The sequence below is a fragment of the Haliotis rubra genome, unplaced genomic scaffold (genome assembly GCF_003918875.1).
Source record: "Haliotis rubra isolate DU_JTF1 unplaced genomic scaffold, ASM391887v1 Scf180, whole genome shotgun sequence".
NCBI lineage: Eukaryota > Metazoa > Mollusca > Gastropoda > Lepetellida > Haliotidae > Haliotis > Haliotis rubra.
Genome location: NW_025765781.1, coordinates 716,160 through 732,502, shown reverse-complemented (window position 1 = coordinate 732,502; position 16,343 = coordinate 716,160). Strand labels below are relative to the sequence as shown.

Here is a 16,343-nt window from a genome sequence, read left to right as displayed (position 1 = left end):
ACGTGATTGGCTTATGACGTTGTTACCCTGCTGTTTTTGCTGTTGTTTCACCTGATTGCACATATGGTCAAACTATGTTGAATGTTTGGTATTGAGATTGATGTACACTCGGTTTTGTCCAAATGTTAATGTTTAGAGAAAATACATATCTTAACACATGAAAAACAGGTGTGAAATCATTGAAACGTCTAGTTTTTCATAGGGCAGGAACAGATATGAAATCATTGAAACATCCTCGTTTCCAATTGTAGGACACGGAGTACAGGTATGAAATCATTAATTAGTGCTGAATTTCTTGTGGCATGGTGAAAAGGTAAAATCATTGAAACATCCTCATTTCGAATTGTAGGACTGGTATGAAATCATTAACTAGTGCTGAACTTCTTATGGCATTGTGAAAAGGTATGAATCATTGAAACATCTTGGGTTTTTTGTCTTAGGACATTTAAAACAGGTATGCAGCCATTGAAAAGTCTTGTTTTCTTAGGGCAGGAACAGACATGAAAGTTTTGAAACATCCTCATTTCCATTTGTAGGACACGGAGTACAGGTATGAAATCATAGAAACACCTTTGTTTTATGCCTTAGGACATGGAGAACAGATATGAAATAACTCAAAAGTCTTGGCTTTTTATCTTTTGGCATGGAGAACAGGTATAAAATCATTGAAATATGTGTTGGCTTTCAATTATAGGACTTGGAATACAGGTATGAAATCATTCAGAAGTGCTGAATTTCTTACGGCATGGATAGCAGGTATGAAATTATTGAAACATCTTGGCTTATTGTCTTAGGACCTTGGAGAACAGGTATCTAACATTGCCAGGTCATGGCTTTCAGGTATGGGACGTGGGATTCAGTATTGTAGATGACAACATCTTTGGAAAACCAGCACTAACAGACTCGTGTTGTTTGTGACTTGCTAACCATCAAGATAACTTTCATGTTCCCCTACCCTTTTTATCCCCCGGCATGTATTGCAGGGGGATATAGTCGACGCCTCGTCTGTCCGTCCGTAATCATTTTGTTTCCGGAGCATAATTAAAAAACAGTTCAATATATTTCAACAAAACTTGGTAGATATATCAAACGGAATCTAAAGTGGTGCCTTTTGCTATTTACAGATTTTTGGTATTTTTTTTTTCTTGGTTTCCATGGAAACGATTTGAACTTGGTCTCAAAAGAGGGGTGACCTTCGCTTCTGGAGCACAACTCGAAAACCGTTTAATATCTTTCTTCAAGACTTGGTAGATATATCAAACATAAGCTAAAGTAGTGCCTTTTGCTATTTACAGATTTTTGGCATTTTTATTATTCTTGGTTTCCATGGAAACGTTTCGGACTTAGTCCCAAAAGGGAGGGGTGGGCTTTGTTTCCGGAGCACAGCTCAAAAACTTCTTAATATCTCTCAGCAAAACTTGGCAGATATATGAGACAGATCTTGAAGTGGTGCCTTTTGCTATTTACAGATTTTTGGCATTTATATTTTTTTCAGTTTCCATGGAAACGATTCAGACTTAGTCTCAAAAGGGAGGGGTGGGTTTCGTTTCCGGAGCACAACTCGAAAACGTCTTTATATCTTTCAGCAAAACTTGGCAGATATGTGAGGCAGATGCCAAAGTGGTGCCTTTTGCTATTTGGCAGAATTTTGGCATATTTATTTTTCCCGGTTTCCATAGAAACGATTCGGACTTAGTCCCAAAAGGGAAGGGTGAGCTTCATTTCCGGAGCACAACTTGAAAAGCGTTCAATATCTTTCAACTGAACTTGGCAGATATATTAGGCAAGTTTTGAAACGGTGCCTTTTGCTATTTATAGACTTTTGTCATATATATTACTCATGATTTCCATGGAAACGATTTGGACTTAGTCTAAAAAAAAATTAAGCTGGACTTTAAGTAACTGTCAGATGATTTGTTCTTTGAGATATGTAGGGGCCGGGGGGATATGTCATCTTCTGATGACTCTTGTTGAATTTCAATATTAGGTCACATGGCTCAGCTACCTTGGAGGAGGTTGTAACTGATGGATTCTGACATCTTGTATTTGTGGCTGTAATTGATCAGGTTTGTTTGATCTCGCAAGTTTCCTGTTTCACATTCCACTTAGTTTTCAGAAATGATTTTTGAAGTTTTGTATGGGGTATTTCTGTAATGTTCTATTGGTGATACATAAAGAGGTAACTGTGTATGTCGGAGACCTAGAATTGTTTGCAGTACTTGCCAATTGTGTGCTGTTCACTGAAGAGATACAAAGTTCATGTTTCATAGTAATTCATTCATTCGCCTACTCTTTACAATTGCTCATGGGGTGTTTTTGTGTCAGTCTTTCTCAAATCAAGGTCAGCATGTTTGTGGTTCTTTCAAATCCAAATGTGCACACGGTAAATCCATACAACCAAGGCAGGGTCTCTTCACTACATCCATGGCATGGTCTTTTCAGTGCACCCTTGGCAGGGTTTCTTTACTACATCCTTGGCAGGGTCTCCAGTGCATCCTTGGCAAGGTTTCTTTACTACATCCTTATAGAGTCTCTCACTACATCCTTGGCAGGGTCTCGTCAGTGCATCCATGGCAGGGTTTCTTTACTACATCCTTGGCAGGGTCTCTTCAGTGCATCCTTGGCAGGGTATCGTCAGTGCATCCTTGGCAGGGTCTCTTCGCACTGCATCCAAGGCAAGGTCTCTTCAGTGCATCCTTGTCAGGGTCTCTTCACACTGCATCCAAGGCAAGGTCTCTTACTGCATCTTTGACAGGGTCTCTTCACACTGCATCCTTGGCAGGGTCTCTTCAGTTCATCTATTTCAGGGTCACTTCACACTGCAACCAAGGCAAGGTCTCTTTACTGCATCCTTGGCAGGGTCTCTTCACACTGCATCCAAGGCAAGGTCTTTTCAGTGCATCCTTGTCAGGGTCACTTCACACTGCAACCAAGGCAAGGTCTTTTTACTGCATCCTTGGCAGGGTCTCTTCACATTGCATCTTTGGCCGGATCTCTCCAGTGCATCCTTAGCAGGGTCTCTTCGGTTCATCCATTTCAGGGTCACTTCAACTCTTGGTGTGCGCCAGCTCTGGATCGAAGTGATGACAAGGTCTACTAATTGGCACTGTGCATGAAAGTTTATACAAGGGATGGATTTATAGACATCAATATATCTCTCTATGACACCACTTGGTTGAAATTAGTGACATTGTTATCATCTATTGCCATTTCCGTTTGTCATTGATATGTTTTTATCTGTCGTCGGGGGAATAGCCATGTACTACAGTGCTATTGGTTGCTGCACCCCTCATGCCAATCTGTCTGTTAGTGGAACAGATCAATACACTCTCTTTGAGTGGAATGGGAAAGGAGTGTGAGTCTGTTCTAGAATTTCATTTATAAAAAATATATGATGTGGTTGCTGAAATGGAGGAAAGGCAAAACTGACTCAGGTAACACATTTCAAACTTTTTTAAAACCATTTCACAATTGTGATGGAACCAAGGGCTTGGGTATGGTGCTAACAACCTTGAGGATCAGAATATTGGCAACTTTTAGATTTCAGACTGAAATCAGTTGCAACAACAATATTAAGGAAAAGAATCAATTTATGTAAAAGTTCCAGATAGGCTGTACAGAGGTGCTTTTTCCCTTCTCATTTGATCAGTTTGCATTCAATTTTAATTCTCAGCTTCCTGGGGAGTATAGCACCCAAGGTGCCTGTTAGGTTCAAGAAGGTTCACAGGGTGGTGGGGTAGCCTAGTGGTTTGCTCATCACGCAGATGAGTCGATTCCCCAAATGGATACAATATGTCAAGCCTGTTTCTGGTGTCTCCTACTGTGATATGCCGGGAATGTTGCTAAAAGTGACATAAAACCATAGTTTGTTTCATCCACTTACTCAAGAGAGTTCTTTACCAGAGAAGATCCAGATTGGTGTTCAGCAATCCATTTGTTATAAGATGCAACTATAGGGCTGGGTGGGCAGGCTGGCTGACTTGGCTGGCACATGTCATCGTATCCCAGTTGTGTAGATCTATGCTGATCGTGTTGATCCGTGGATTATCTGGTCCAGACTTACAGACAGCTGTCATTTAGCTTGAAGGTTGTGGCATTTAACAAACAAACAAACAGGATGTTTTTGTCAGTAATGTTAAGTAAACACTGGATTAGACTTTGATTAGATATTAGATTAGGTTCTGTGTTTCCCATCTCCCGCCCACCTTGAATTTTCTTTCAGACGGACATAATAGAATGTTTTTACATTTCAGTTTTCCACATTGCTGTGGACATTGATGTCCTGATGTGCACACTCATTAAAAACAACAACTCTGCGCCAGCAAACATTTAGTTCCAAACCAAAGTGACTCGGTCTAGATAAATTAAATTAAGGACTATTCCAAAGTATTCTTCACGAGTATGAGACAAAGACCAGTGACGAATATTCTTGGTGGTCAAACACTTTAATGCATCAACTACACACCACGCGACAGTTGTAACCGCAATAATAATGGCACCCAGAAGCAGTCGCGGCAAAGATGTTTTCAGCACAACTTATTAACATAAAAGGCCTCTGCTGGAGCTCAGTTTTAACATATTATTAAAAATAATTTACACAATCAGTCAACAACATTTTATTTGTACTCTCTATATTTTTGCCCATACTCTCTTGGTGATTGAGGTTGGAGATGAGAAACACATAACATATTATGGATGGCCTTTGTGGATAGACATAGAAATAGCGGTAGTCCTGTAGTATCCAACACCTGTAGTCTGCTTCCATACAGCCACAGTCCAACAACCCATTTCTCCACTTCAACAAAGACACCATTGATGTGTCTTTAGAGCATCATACTTATCCCCCTGGCATGTAATGCGGGGGGAATATGGTCGACGCCTTGTCTGTCCGTAATCATTTTGTTTCTGGACCATTACTTAAAAACAGTTCAATATTTTTCAGCAAAAATTGGTAGATATATCAAACAGAACCTAAGGTGGTGCCTCTTGCTATTTACAGATTTTTGTCATTTTTATTTTTCTCGGTTTCGATGGAAACGATTCAGGAGGGGGTGGGCTTCATTTCCAGAGCACAACTCAAAAACCGTTCAATATCTTTCAACAGAACTTGGCAGATATATGAGGCCGATCTTGAAGTGGTGCCTTTTGCTATTTACAGATTTTGGGCAGTTATATTTTTCATTATTTCCACGAAAACGATTTGGACTTAGTCTAAAAAAATATCAAGCAGGACTTAAAGTAACTGTCAGATGATTTGTTCTTTCAAGTATGAGGGGGTCGGTGGGATATGTCATCTTCTGATGACTCTTGTTTAAACAAGCAACACAAACTTCCAATTCACTGTTCTTACTGTATAAATAGAACTCAACATTTTACCCTTGCCCCCAGAACCCCTGCCTTCGCCTTGATCATTCCTAGCACTTCCCTTGTCTCCCGGTGGGTTTTCCTGGGCCAGTGGGTTAGCCTATAGTCCGTTTGGCTCAAAAGCGGACCAGTTCACTATTTGTTACGAGGGAGGAGTGCAGAGAAAGGGACAGCCAGGTGTTCGAGAACGGATGGAGATGGCACAGCACAGGTTATAATGAATAAATAACTTTGTCTGTGAACGTGCTTCTCGAACACCTGGCTGTCCCTTTCTCTGCACTCCTCCCTCGTAAGAAATAGTGAACTGTGTCAATATTTCAATGATAGTTTGTTAAACAACTTTATTATTTTTAGGACAAAAATTCTGCATAAACCTTACAGAGTGGGTATGATGTTTTGATTATGATCAGCGTTATATTGAGTATGTCATGTTTATTAGTTTTCGGTTAGATTGCAATTCATCGGTCCGCTTTTGAGCCAAACGGACTGTAGTTAGTGGTTAAAGCGGTCACACGTTACACCGAAGAGCGTTGTTCGTTTCCTCCCGTTTACATTGTGTAAAGGCCATTTCTGTAATGTTGCTGGAATATTGCAAAAAGTTGTATAAAACTATACTCTCACTCACTGATTGACATGAATCATGGCTCATGCTTTGATTCACACGACGGTTTAGAGGCTGCCATGATACAGGTGGAATATTGCTGACTGCATTAACGTAAACAACAACATTCATTCCCATACACCCCAACACATCCCTACCTGTGAAGATCCAGGTTAGAATTGGTCTTCAGTAGAGGTGTGCAATACAGAAATTTCACGATACAATACGTATCGCGATATCTTGGAATGATACGATTCGATACGATGCGTATCACGATATGTTATCTTTAATTATTTTCTTTAAAAAAGTGTATTTTGATAACAGTGTAAATTTTGAAATAACCGTCAATTTCTAGTGAAAATTCACAATTTTTAGGTCAACGATACATATCACGATATGAAAAAAAGTATCGATATATGTATTGTCAGAAAAGGTATCACGATTATCTATACTACAATATATCGTCACAGCTCTAGTCTTCAGCAACCCATGCTTGTCGTAAGAAGTGACTAACGGGATCAATGCTCATGCTGTAGATCACTGGATTGTCTGGTCCAGACTCAATTATTTACAGACTGTCACCATATAGCTGGAATATTGCTGACTGCAACATAAACAACAACATTCATTCACATACACCCCAGCACATCCCTACCTGTGAAGATTCCGGTTAGAATTGGTCTTCAGCAACCCATGCTTGTCGTAAGAGTTGGCTAACGGGATCGGGTGGACAGGCTCGCTGATATGGTTGGCACATGTCATTGTATCCCAGTTGCGTAAATCAGTTATCATGCTGTTGATCACTGGATTGCCAGGTCCAGACTCAATTATTTACAGACTGCCTCCATATAGCTGGAATATTGCTGAGTGCGGTGTTAAACAATCAACAACCAACCAACCAACCCAGTACATCCCTGTCTTAGATTGGTTGTGTAGATTTATGTGTAGACTTACTGATGATTGCTTCATCCCATCCTTTTCATTCATGTTGCTTCCTCATCCAGAACTATTTCGAAGTTGGGCCCAAAGGTAGCAGTATGTAAACCAGTTGTGGTGATGGTGTTGATACTAGTATCTTTACAACAAGTTATATGTTGTTTCCCTCGTTGTGTTAGTTCTGTCTGTTTGCTAAGCATGGCATCAAATCAGGCATGGAAAACATCCATGTTGATAAAGCGTCACTACATGCATGCGGTTTGTGTTACTTATGTCTGTTTTGTTAGTCGTTCAAAGTTGTATTGAAATATGCTATTTAAGCGGTTGTGTGGCATATATTGTCAGATATTCCTGAGGTCATTTTTGTACTTGCTATAATGCTTTTTCAACAGGTGTGTTTATTGAGTGTCATTGTGAACTGTCTTCAAATGTTTTTAGTCCAAGCTCAGAGCTTCTAATTAAATCTGTTGTCTGTAATGTGTGATAATGATTTCTGGAGCAAGATGGTCTGGTGCCTGGTTGTCATTTGGGAATTGGAAATCTTCCAGGTGTGGTGATTCTAAAAAATGTTTGAACCTTTCACAGCATGTGGGTTATATTGTACTATTTGTTCGTAGTATTGTATACAGTTTTGTATAATTTGTATACAATGGTGCACTGTTTACAGTATTGTACACTGTTCAACAGTTGGTTGCAGTATTGGGGATTGTACAGTATTGTACAACTGGTATACAGTATTGTACAGATGGTATATAGTATTGCACAACTGGTATAAAATATTCCACAATTAGTGAACAATGGTCTACAAATTACAATATCCCTGGAAATATGCATAGTGGTAACATGCATATGGACTGTTAACTTCAACTTAATTTGTAAAAAAAATTAATTGTTGTTCATCGACAGGTGGTGGTGGTGGTGGTGGTGGTGGAATTGGGTTTAACGTCGTGCTTGAGAATATTTCGCTCATACGACGACGTGCATGCATGTGTATGTGTACGTGCGGCTGCTTGTACTAGCCCAGATTTAAGCTGGTTTTATAGTGCTAGCCCACTGAGATACCATGCCGCAGTGAAGCATGAATACCCAACTCAGACACATTATACTGACTCCGAGCCAACCAGTCCTTGTTGTACCCATTAATGCCGAGCACCAGGCAGGGACCAACAAGTACCATATTTTAACGTCTTTTGGTATGACACGGTCGGGGATCGAACCCGCGACCTTCCGTTCTCCGGGCGGACGCTCTAACCACTACACCACGGAGGCGGTCTCATCGACAGGTCAATATGGAAGTAAGAAATACTACATACAATGAATAAGATTTGGGGGAATATTTGACAATGATATTCCTGTTTATGAGATGGTTGATGTTGCTGACTTCTCCTTTAGTTGACTGAACATCACTCATGTTCTAGGTGTTCCACTTAGGCGTTCCACCTACATGATACTATACTGCGATGCCTGGAAGAAATGTGTGCAGTCACTATGTGTATAACTAAAAAGGGACCCTTGAAAATCCGGGTTAGAATTGATCTTCAGTAACCCATGCTTGTCGTGAGAGGCGACTAACGGGATCGGGTGGTGAGGCTCGCCGAATTGGTTGACACATGGCATCGGTTCCCAATTGCATAGATCGATGCTCATGCTGTTGATCACAGGATTGTCTGGTCCAGGCTTGATTATTTACAGACAGCTGTCATATAGGTGGAATATTGCTGAGTGCGGCGTTAAACAACAACCAAACCAAACCAAACTAAAATGCTTATAAGGAACTGAGGGATGTATCAAACTGAGTTTTTTCACCTGGCCGCCACTTGCTGTGTATTTTAGTTGAACTAAGGTTATGACTAACTAAAATTATTTATAACTGTAGTGTACTGTATTACAGTTCAGTGTTTTATGTGAATTGCATAATCTTTAACTGAACAAAGACTTGTTTTCCAGAATCTGTTTGTTTTAAATTTGAATGTTTGTTTTGTAACGGAGCAGGCACTCTAATCTGTTCATTCCAAACTAAAACTCACTCACTAATCCCTCACACACACAATGGGGGCGGTGGGGTAGCCTAGTGGTTAAAGTGTTCGCTCGTCACGCTGAAGACCCGGGTTTGAATCCCCACATGGGTGCAATGTGTGAATCCCATTTCTGGTGTCCCCTGCTATGATATTGCTGGAATATTGCTAAAAGTGGTGTAAAACTGAAAACTCACCCATTCACACACACAATAAACAAAAGAAGATTGGACCATGAATGTTTTAGAAGACATAGCACCCAATTTCCAAAACAAAATCCTGACAAATATTCTTGATCACGAATATCTCTGTCTTGCTCAGCATTAAATTTACAAATTTGTCAATAACTGAACAAATTGCCTGAAGAAAAAATCCTTGATCTATTTGACAGATTGGTTGATTCTTCTTGTTGAACAGTCACTGATTAGAATTGAGTATTGTATTTGCTTCAGTTGAAACAAATTGTACCGTAGATAAGCTCATAAACTAACAAAGACATTCATTTTATTATTGCAACAGAAGAAAGAAATTATCAATTCGGTATTAATCTCAATTTGTGAGTGAGTAATGCCACCAGAATAAAAAACATTGAAATCAGGGATATTTTTATCCATTTTTCTTGTGGCTAAACAGAATGTTTAGGCCATGTGCTTTTTATTTAGTCTGTGAAATATAACATTTCAGAGCCTAATTTGATGATAATATCAGAGACATTCAAATGAAATGTGAGATTAAAAAGTTTGTGTCTTAATGCAGGGATAAATCATTTGTATGTCCTATGTCACTGACATACACAAATTAGCTTCTGTACAGTGATTTAGTTATGTATTACTAGGGGTGACTATTGAGGGGGAAGCAACCATTGAGATAGTGATAGTCTATTGTGACCAACTATTGCAATACTATTGTAATATTTTTTTTAATTATCTCATTTGAAGTCGTCTTTCAGTGGCATTTAGAAGTTGTACATTGATGATCAAGATATTTTTATGGATTAAACTTCTTTATAATTTCCCTCACGACGTTTCGAGACCATTCCAGGTCCCTTCACGACGTTTCGAGACCATTCCAGGTCCCTTCATCATGAGAAGTTTAATCCATAAAATATCTTGGACATCATTTGAAGTCATTTCCCCAATGAATGTATAGTTTATATGAAATTGAAACAAGTTGAAGTAGTTTCACTCTTTGTTAATAACTGACAAGAAACTTGAAACCCAGATCAAGTAAACAGTTAAAACATAAACTTATTGTAATTCACAATTTCAAACTCTGATTCGCATGTTGCGTTTGCTGCCATGTTTGTTTAACTATATCAGAGTGAACAAATCTGGTACTTCCTGTATTTTGTGCTGCACATTTATCAAAGGAAGTCAATTACAAACTATGAATAGTCACACATACTATCAATGCATCAATAGTTTTTCGTTTCTACCATCGAATAATTGCTATCGGAAACTCAACAATTGCAATTCATCGATAGTTCGATGCATCATTACAGCTATATGTCTTACAGAAGAGATCAGGATATTTCAACATGGCCGCTGAGAGCTTCAGTAGTAGCAGGGATGTTTGGCGTTTGAATTGATGCATAAAACTTTCTGTCTGTCTGTCTGTCTGAATTGATTACCTTTGATTCTGTCTCTATCTGTTTGCCAGACAGTTCAACCATAATGTCATCGTAAACTTAGTAAACTTTAAATTGGATTCATTGTTACCATGGTTACCTATGCAGAGAACAGTTTGAAAAGTTTTATCAAATTCAATTCGAAGATCTTTCTTTTCACCAGCTTCTCATCGTGAGTTTGAGAAGTTTTAGAAAGCTTGAGGGAGATCAAGGATCTTCTTTGCTAAACACTCAACATTTTTAATTTCAGATTTAACACAATGAAATGTTGGTTATTCAATGGCCTTTTGTACTGTGAATTTTTTCATCCAGTTTTTTTTCTCAGTTTTATGACATATATATATGGAATATTTGATGTTAGAATTACTTTTTTGTATTAGGTTAACTATGCAGCGATTCACATTTCTGTTTTGATGCATACTATAATAGAAGAAACAAGTAAATGCTATACACGAAGCTTAATTCACAAAGAGAACTTAGCTTTCCAGGATTTTCATCTGTGACACCTTTCCATCTCATGTTGCCTTCGATGGAGTAGCCTAGTGGTTAAAGTGTTCACTCATCACGCCGTAGACAGGGGTTCAATTCCCCACGTGGGTGCAATGTGTGAAGCCCATTTTGGGTGTCCCCCGCCAGGATATTGCTGATATATAAATTGGTGTAAAACCAAACTCACTCACTCATTGAAAACATTTGTATACTAAACCAGAATTGGGTGTCCATGTTAAACCATTTGTCTGGCGCTGGATAAACCACACTAGTACAGACTAGTGCAAGAAGTTGTGTGCCATACTGTGACAGACTAGTGGAAGAAGTGTGCATACTAGTACAGACTAGTGCAAGACGTTGTGTGCATTATAACTAGTCCAGACTAGTGCAAGACATTGTGGTCATACTAGTACAGACTAGTGCAAGACGTTGTGTGCATTATAACTAGTCCAGACTAGTGCAAGACGTTGTCTGCATAGTACTACAGATTAGTGCAAGACATTGTGGTCATACTAGTCCAGACTAGTGCAAGACGTTGTGTGCCATACTATGACTGGAAAGGGGGGTGTAACTATTTCATATTAAAGGAACTTTATATGTATGTATGTTATTTTCTCAAAGGGAGCTGGTGAATATGAAGAAATTGACTAGCTGATGATGTGAGTATTGTGATGATGATGATAGTTTGATAACACATAGAGCATATTAACATCCCTGTAAACAACTAGCTCACTAACCACTCTCTAGAGATCTAGTTTCTCCTGGTAGCAGTTGTATCCAGGGACTTGTCTTGGACAGAATTGGTTCCAGTTACCAAACAGTCAAACAACATGGAACATTTGGTACATATAATGTCTGAGACGATGTCACAGTAGATGGTGCTCGTGCTATCAACCACAGGTTTGCCGGGTCCAATTATCTGTAGGTTGCTGGAATATTTCAGGAAACAACACTCACTTACTCACTCTCTCTCACTCACTCACTCACTCACTCACTCAGTATACTCCTTACTTTAGCATTTTCACTAATCACTGTATCATAATTAAGAACTCTAGAGTTGTTTATTTGTTGGTTAAAGTCACATTCAGCATTATTAAAGGTATATGACAGTGGTTTATAAATAATCAAGTCTTGACCAGACAATCTAGTGATCAACAGCATGAACATTGATCTGCACAACTGGGATACGATGACGTGTCAACCAAGTCAGCTAGCCTGACCACACAATCATGCTGGTCGCCTCCTTTCGAACATGGGTTACTGAAAAACAGTTCTAACCCAGATCTTCTCTGGTGAAGAACTCCATGAATCCCATATACAATACACATCTATAGTCCGTTTGGCTCAAAAGCGGACCGATGAATTGCAATCTAACTCGAAAACTAATAAACATATAACACTCAATGGAACACTGATCATAATCAAAACGTCGGACCAACTGCAGAATTTATGTCCTAAAAATTAAAAAGTTGTTTTACAAACTATTATTAAAATATTGACACAGTTCACTATTTGTTACGAGGGAGGAGTGCAGAGAAAGGGACAGCCAGGTGTGCGAGAAAGGCTGGAGACGGCACAGCACGGGTTAATGAATCAATAACTTTGTCGGTACTTGTGAACGTGCTTCTCTAACACCTGGCTGTCCCTTTCTCTGCACTCCTCCCTCGTAACAAATAGTGAACTGTGTCAATATTTTAATGATTGTTTGTTAAACAACTTTTTTAATTTTAGGACATAAATTCTGCAAAAAACTCACAGAGTTGGTCTGATGTTTCAATTAGGATCAGTGTTTCATTGAGTATTATATGTTTATTAGTTTTCGAGTTAGATTGCAATTGATCGGTCCGCTTTTGAGCCAAACGCACTATATATAGATGTCTGCGATTCTACATTCAACACACTATGGTGATTCCTGAGGATTGGTCCCCAGCAACCAATTCTAGTCATAAGACACAACCTTACCGATATGGAGTCCGGCTGACTGGCTTGGTCGATTGCATTAATTATCATGATATCCTAATATCATAATCCCATAGCAATCATTGTCTGGTCTAGACTTGATTTATCTGTAAGCTAACATTATATTGCTTAATGGGACATACGACTATACTCACTGTCCCCAAAGTGAACCATATTCTACTTTAAACAGTAATTAGCACCATGGTCAATTACCAGGGGAGAATCAATTACTGGTAATCCTGTCATAATGAGTTAACACTTTGCGATAATAACCAACCATTGGCTTAAAATTTTGCTTTTCATGGAAATGGTTTACAGCATATTGATATCAGGATTTTAAATCATTTTAAAATCAATAATACCGTTTAAGATGGGGACATGTAGTTTTTTTTCAAAGGAACCTTTTACATAATTCTTTTTTAGAAGTCAGCAGAAATAAATAATTTTAAGATCCAGAGATTATTTTTTTGGCCAAAGGGAAATGGTTATGTTATTTACGGTAATAATATCAATAACATGCCAGTTTTTACGTTATATAACATTATCATCATTATTATTATTATTACTATCAAAACTCTCATTCTTTCACATCCTCCTTATTCAGGGTATTATTTATCTATGCTATTATTACTATCCTAAGTACATTCTTATTTTCTGTTCTCTCCAGTAATACGTAATTAATCTCTGTACAATAGCCAGATTTGTACCTTGGTCCAGTATACTGAAATGCTGTGTTTTGAGCTAGATTTGATTGACACATGACAATGAATCCCAATCAAAACGAATTATGTTCACAAGCAAGAGAAAATAATTTGTGATAATTTACGAGAGATGGCAGTTTATAACTGAAGCAGTGGTAGAAAGTAGGACAGGGATATTTAAATGAATAGATACAGATAAGAGATATTTAATACCCTTGATAACAGAGGATGTCTCATTGCTCTTCGGGTGGTGGGATAGTCTAGTGCTTTATGCGTTCGTTCGTCACACCAAAGACCCAGGCTCGATTCCCCACATGGGTACAACATGTGAAGCCTTTTCTGGTGTCCCCCTGCCGTGATATTGCTGGAATATTGCTTAAAGCAGCGTAAAACCAAACTCACTCACTCACTAGTTGTAATGGTACACAGTTTACTGATATTCTTCCTGTATGTTTTTCACTAACTTCTTTGTTCTTTGCATTAGCCAGAAACTATCTACAGTAGTGCATTTGATCAATGATCATACAAGTTAAATTTTGTTGTTGTTTTCTGTCATTGTATCATGTGTTCTCATCCATCAAAGATAGTGAACAGGTCAATAAGAATAAAAAAAATTTGTTTGAATTTATGTCTATGGATCTGACAGTAGAATCTGTAAAGTTAAACATCGTGTTTCACATATACCGTGTTGATGATGGTGGTGGTAGGTATCGGGAGCTCTTGCTTCTCCTGTCATGGCTTCTCCTACTCTGGGGTATGTATTGGTCTGTTAGCATGCTCTTTGGACAGGGCAGAGATGCCAACCATTCCGATTTTGGCGGAGTTATTCTGATTTTCAAATACAAAATCTGCTGTCCGATTTCTCTTTTAAAAACTCTGATTTTGAGAAAAAAAAAATCTGAATTTATTCACATAAGTGATTTATTTGAGTAAACACTGGTAACAGCATTCAGAAGCTTAGCGCGTGATCCTTTGGGTGTCAAGTGTGTATATTGCATGTTATTGACGATGAAATTTCACAAAAATTTTCTGAATGCATATCATAGTCCGTATGAAAGTGTCAAAAAATAGCAGAGCCGACCACGAGCTCACCCCCAACTCTCACCTTTGGGGCTCAGGCCTGGCTTTCAGCCAGTCATGACCCCGTTTTCCTTAGATTCAGGGTTGGCATCTCTGACAGGGTTGGTTCAGGTCACTGGGAGTCATCACGACTCACTGAGTATTTATTTTTAAGTGTCATGAACACAATTGTGCGACTTATGAATATAGACATGTGAGTTATGAATATAAACTTATGAGTCATTAATATAAACATGTAAGTCGTGAATATAGACCTGTGTGTCATGAATATAAACATGTGAGTCATGAGTATAAACTTGTGTCATGAATATAAACATGTAAGCCATGAATATATACTTGTGAGTCGTGAATATAGACTTGAGTCATAAATATAGACTTGAGTCATAAATATAAACATGCGAGTCTTGAATATAGACTTGTGAGTCATTAATATAGACTTGTGAGACATGAATATAAACATGTAAAGCATGAATATAAACTTGTGAGTCATGAATATAGACTTGTGAGTCGTGAATATAGACTTGGGTCATAAATATAGACTTGAGTCATAAATATACACATGCGAGTCTTGAATATAGACTTGTGAATCATGACTATAGACTTGTGAGTCATGAATATAGACTTGTGTATCGTGAATATAAACTTGTCATTAATAATCAAACATGTGAGTCTTGAATATAAACTTGTGAGCCATGAATATAGACTTGTGTGTCGTGAATATAAACATGTAAGTCATGAATATAAACTTGTGAGTCATAAATGTAGACTTGAGAGTCATGAATATAAACATTTGAGTTTTGATTTTAGACTTGTGAGTCATGATTATATAGACTTGTGTGTCTTGAATATAAACTTGTGAGTCATGAATATAGACCCCCGAGTTATGAATATAGACTTGTGGGTCATGAATGTTAATTTGATTCTTGAAAGTAACCTTGTGACACGTGAAGATAAACTTGTAAGTCATGAAGATAAACTTGTAAGTCATGAAGATGAATTATATAAAATTTTGCCATGGGCTTGATATCAATTTTGAGTAATGACTTCAATTTTTAAAATCATGAATGTAAACCTGAATAGGTTTTGACTGAAGTATGTATTCTTAAGTATGAGTCTGTCATTAATGTGATTGTTCATGAATACAAAATCAGGAGTAACAAACTTAATATTGAATCATGCATTTATGTTTTTGTTTAATATCCACATAAACCTCTTGATTAAAAATCCAGTAATGAGCTCTTTATCATTTGTAAGTTTCTGTTGAACTTCAGAGAGATGCTTTGGCTTTTGTTAAAGTCTGCAGGTTTTCACCATTCCTGGTGTCAAGCCGGAAAGCAATCTGTCACGGTTGGTTGTTATGGTTACAATTCCAAACTTTGGCAGTACAGAAGTGGGCAGAGAGGGTTTGTTATCTCGGGCAGTTTGCTGTTTGAGTTACCAGGATCCAATGATCATGGGTTTGAATCCAGATATCTCATGGTTTTGATCCATGTCATGGGTTTCATCATGACCATCTTTCCATGATAGGGTTTCACCAAAGTAATGTTCATCAAGCCTGTTGTATGGTTTCC

General features: G+C 38.2%; 1 protein-coding gene across 5 annotated transcripts in view; it reads left to right on the top strand.

The window, feature by feature from the left end:
• Positions 1–16,343, top strand: part of LOC124273425 (P2X purinoceptor 4-like) — a 141,885-nt gene that overhangs the window by 121,192 nt on the left and 4,350 nt on the right. The window contains exon 11 of one of the 5 annotated variants that reach the window (XM_046708694.1): positions 11,654–11,691. The exons of the other annotated variants lie outside the window; for them this stretch is intronic. Coding sequence (XP_046564650.1) covers positions 11,654–11,683 — 30 coding nt within the window. The 3' untranslated portion in view covers positions 11,684–11,691. The remainder of the gene's footprint in view (positions 1–11,653; positions 11,692–16,343) is intronic. 5 annotated transcript variants of the gene reach the window in all.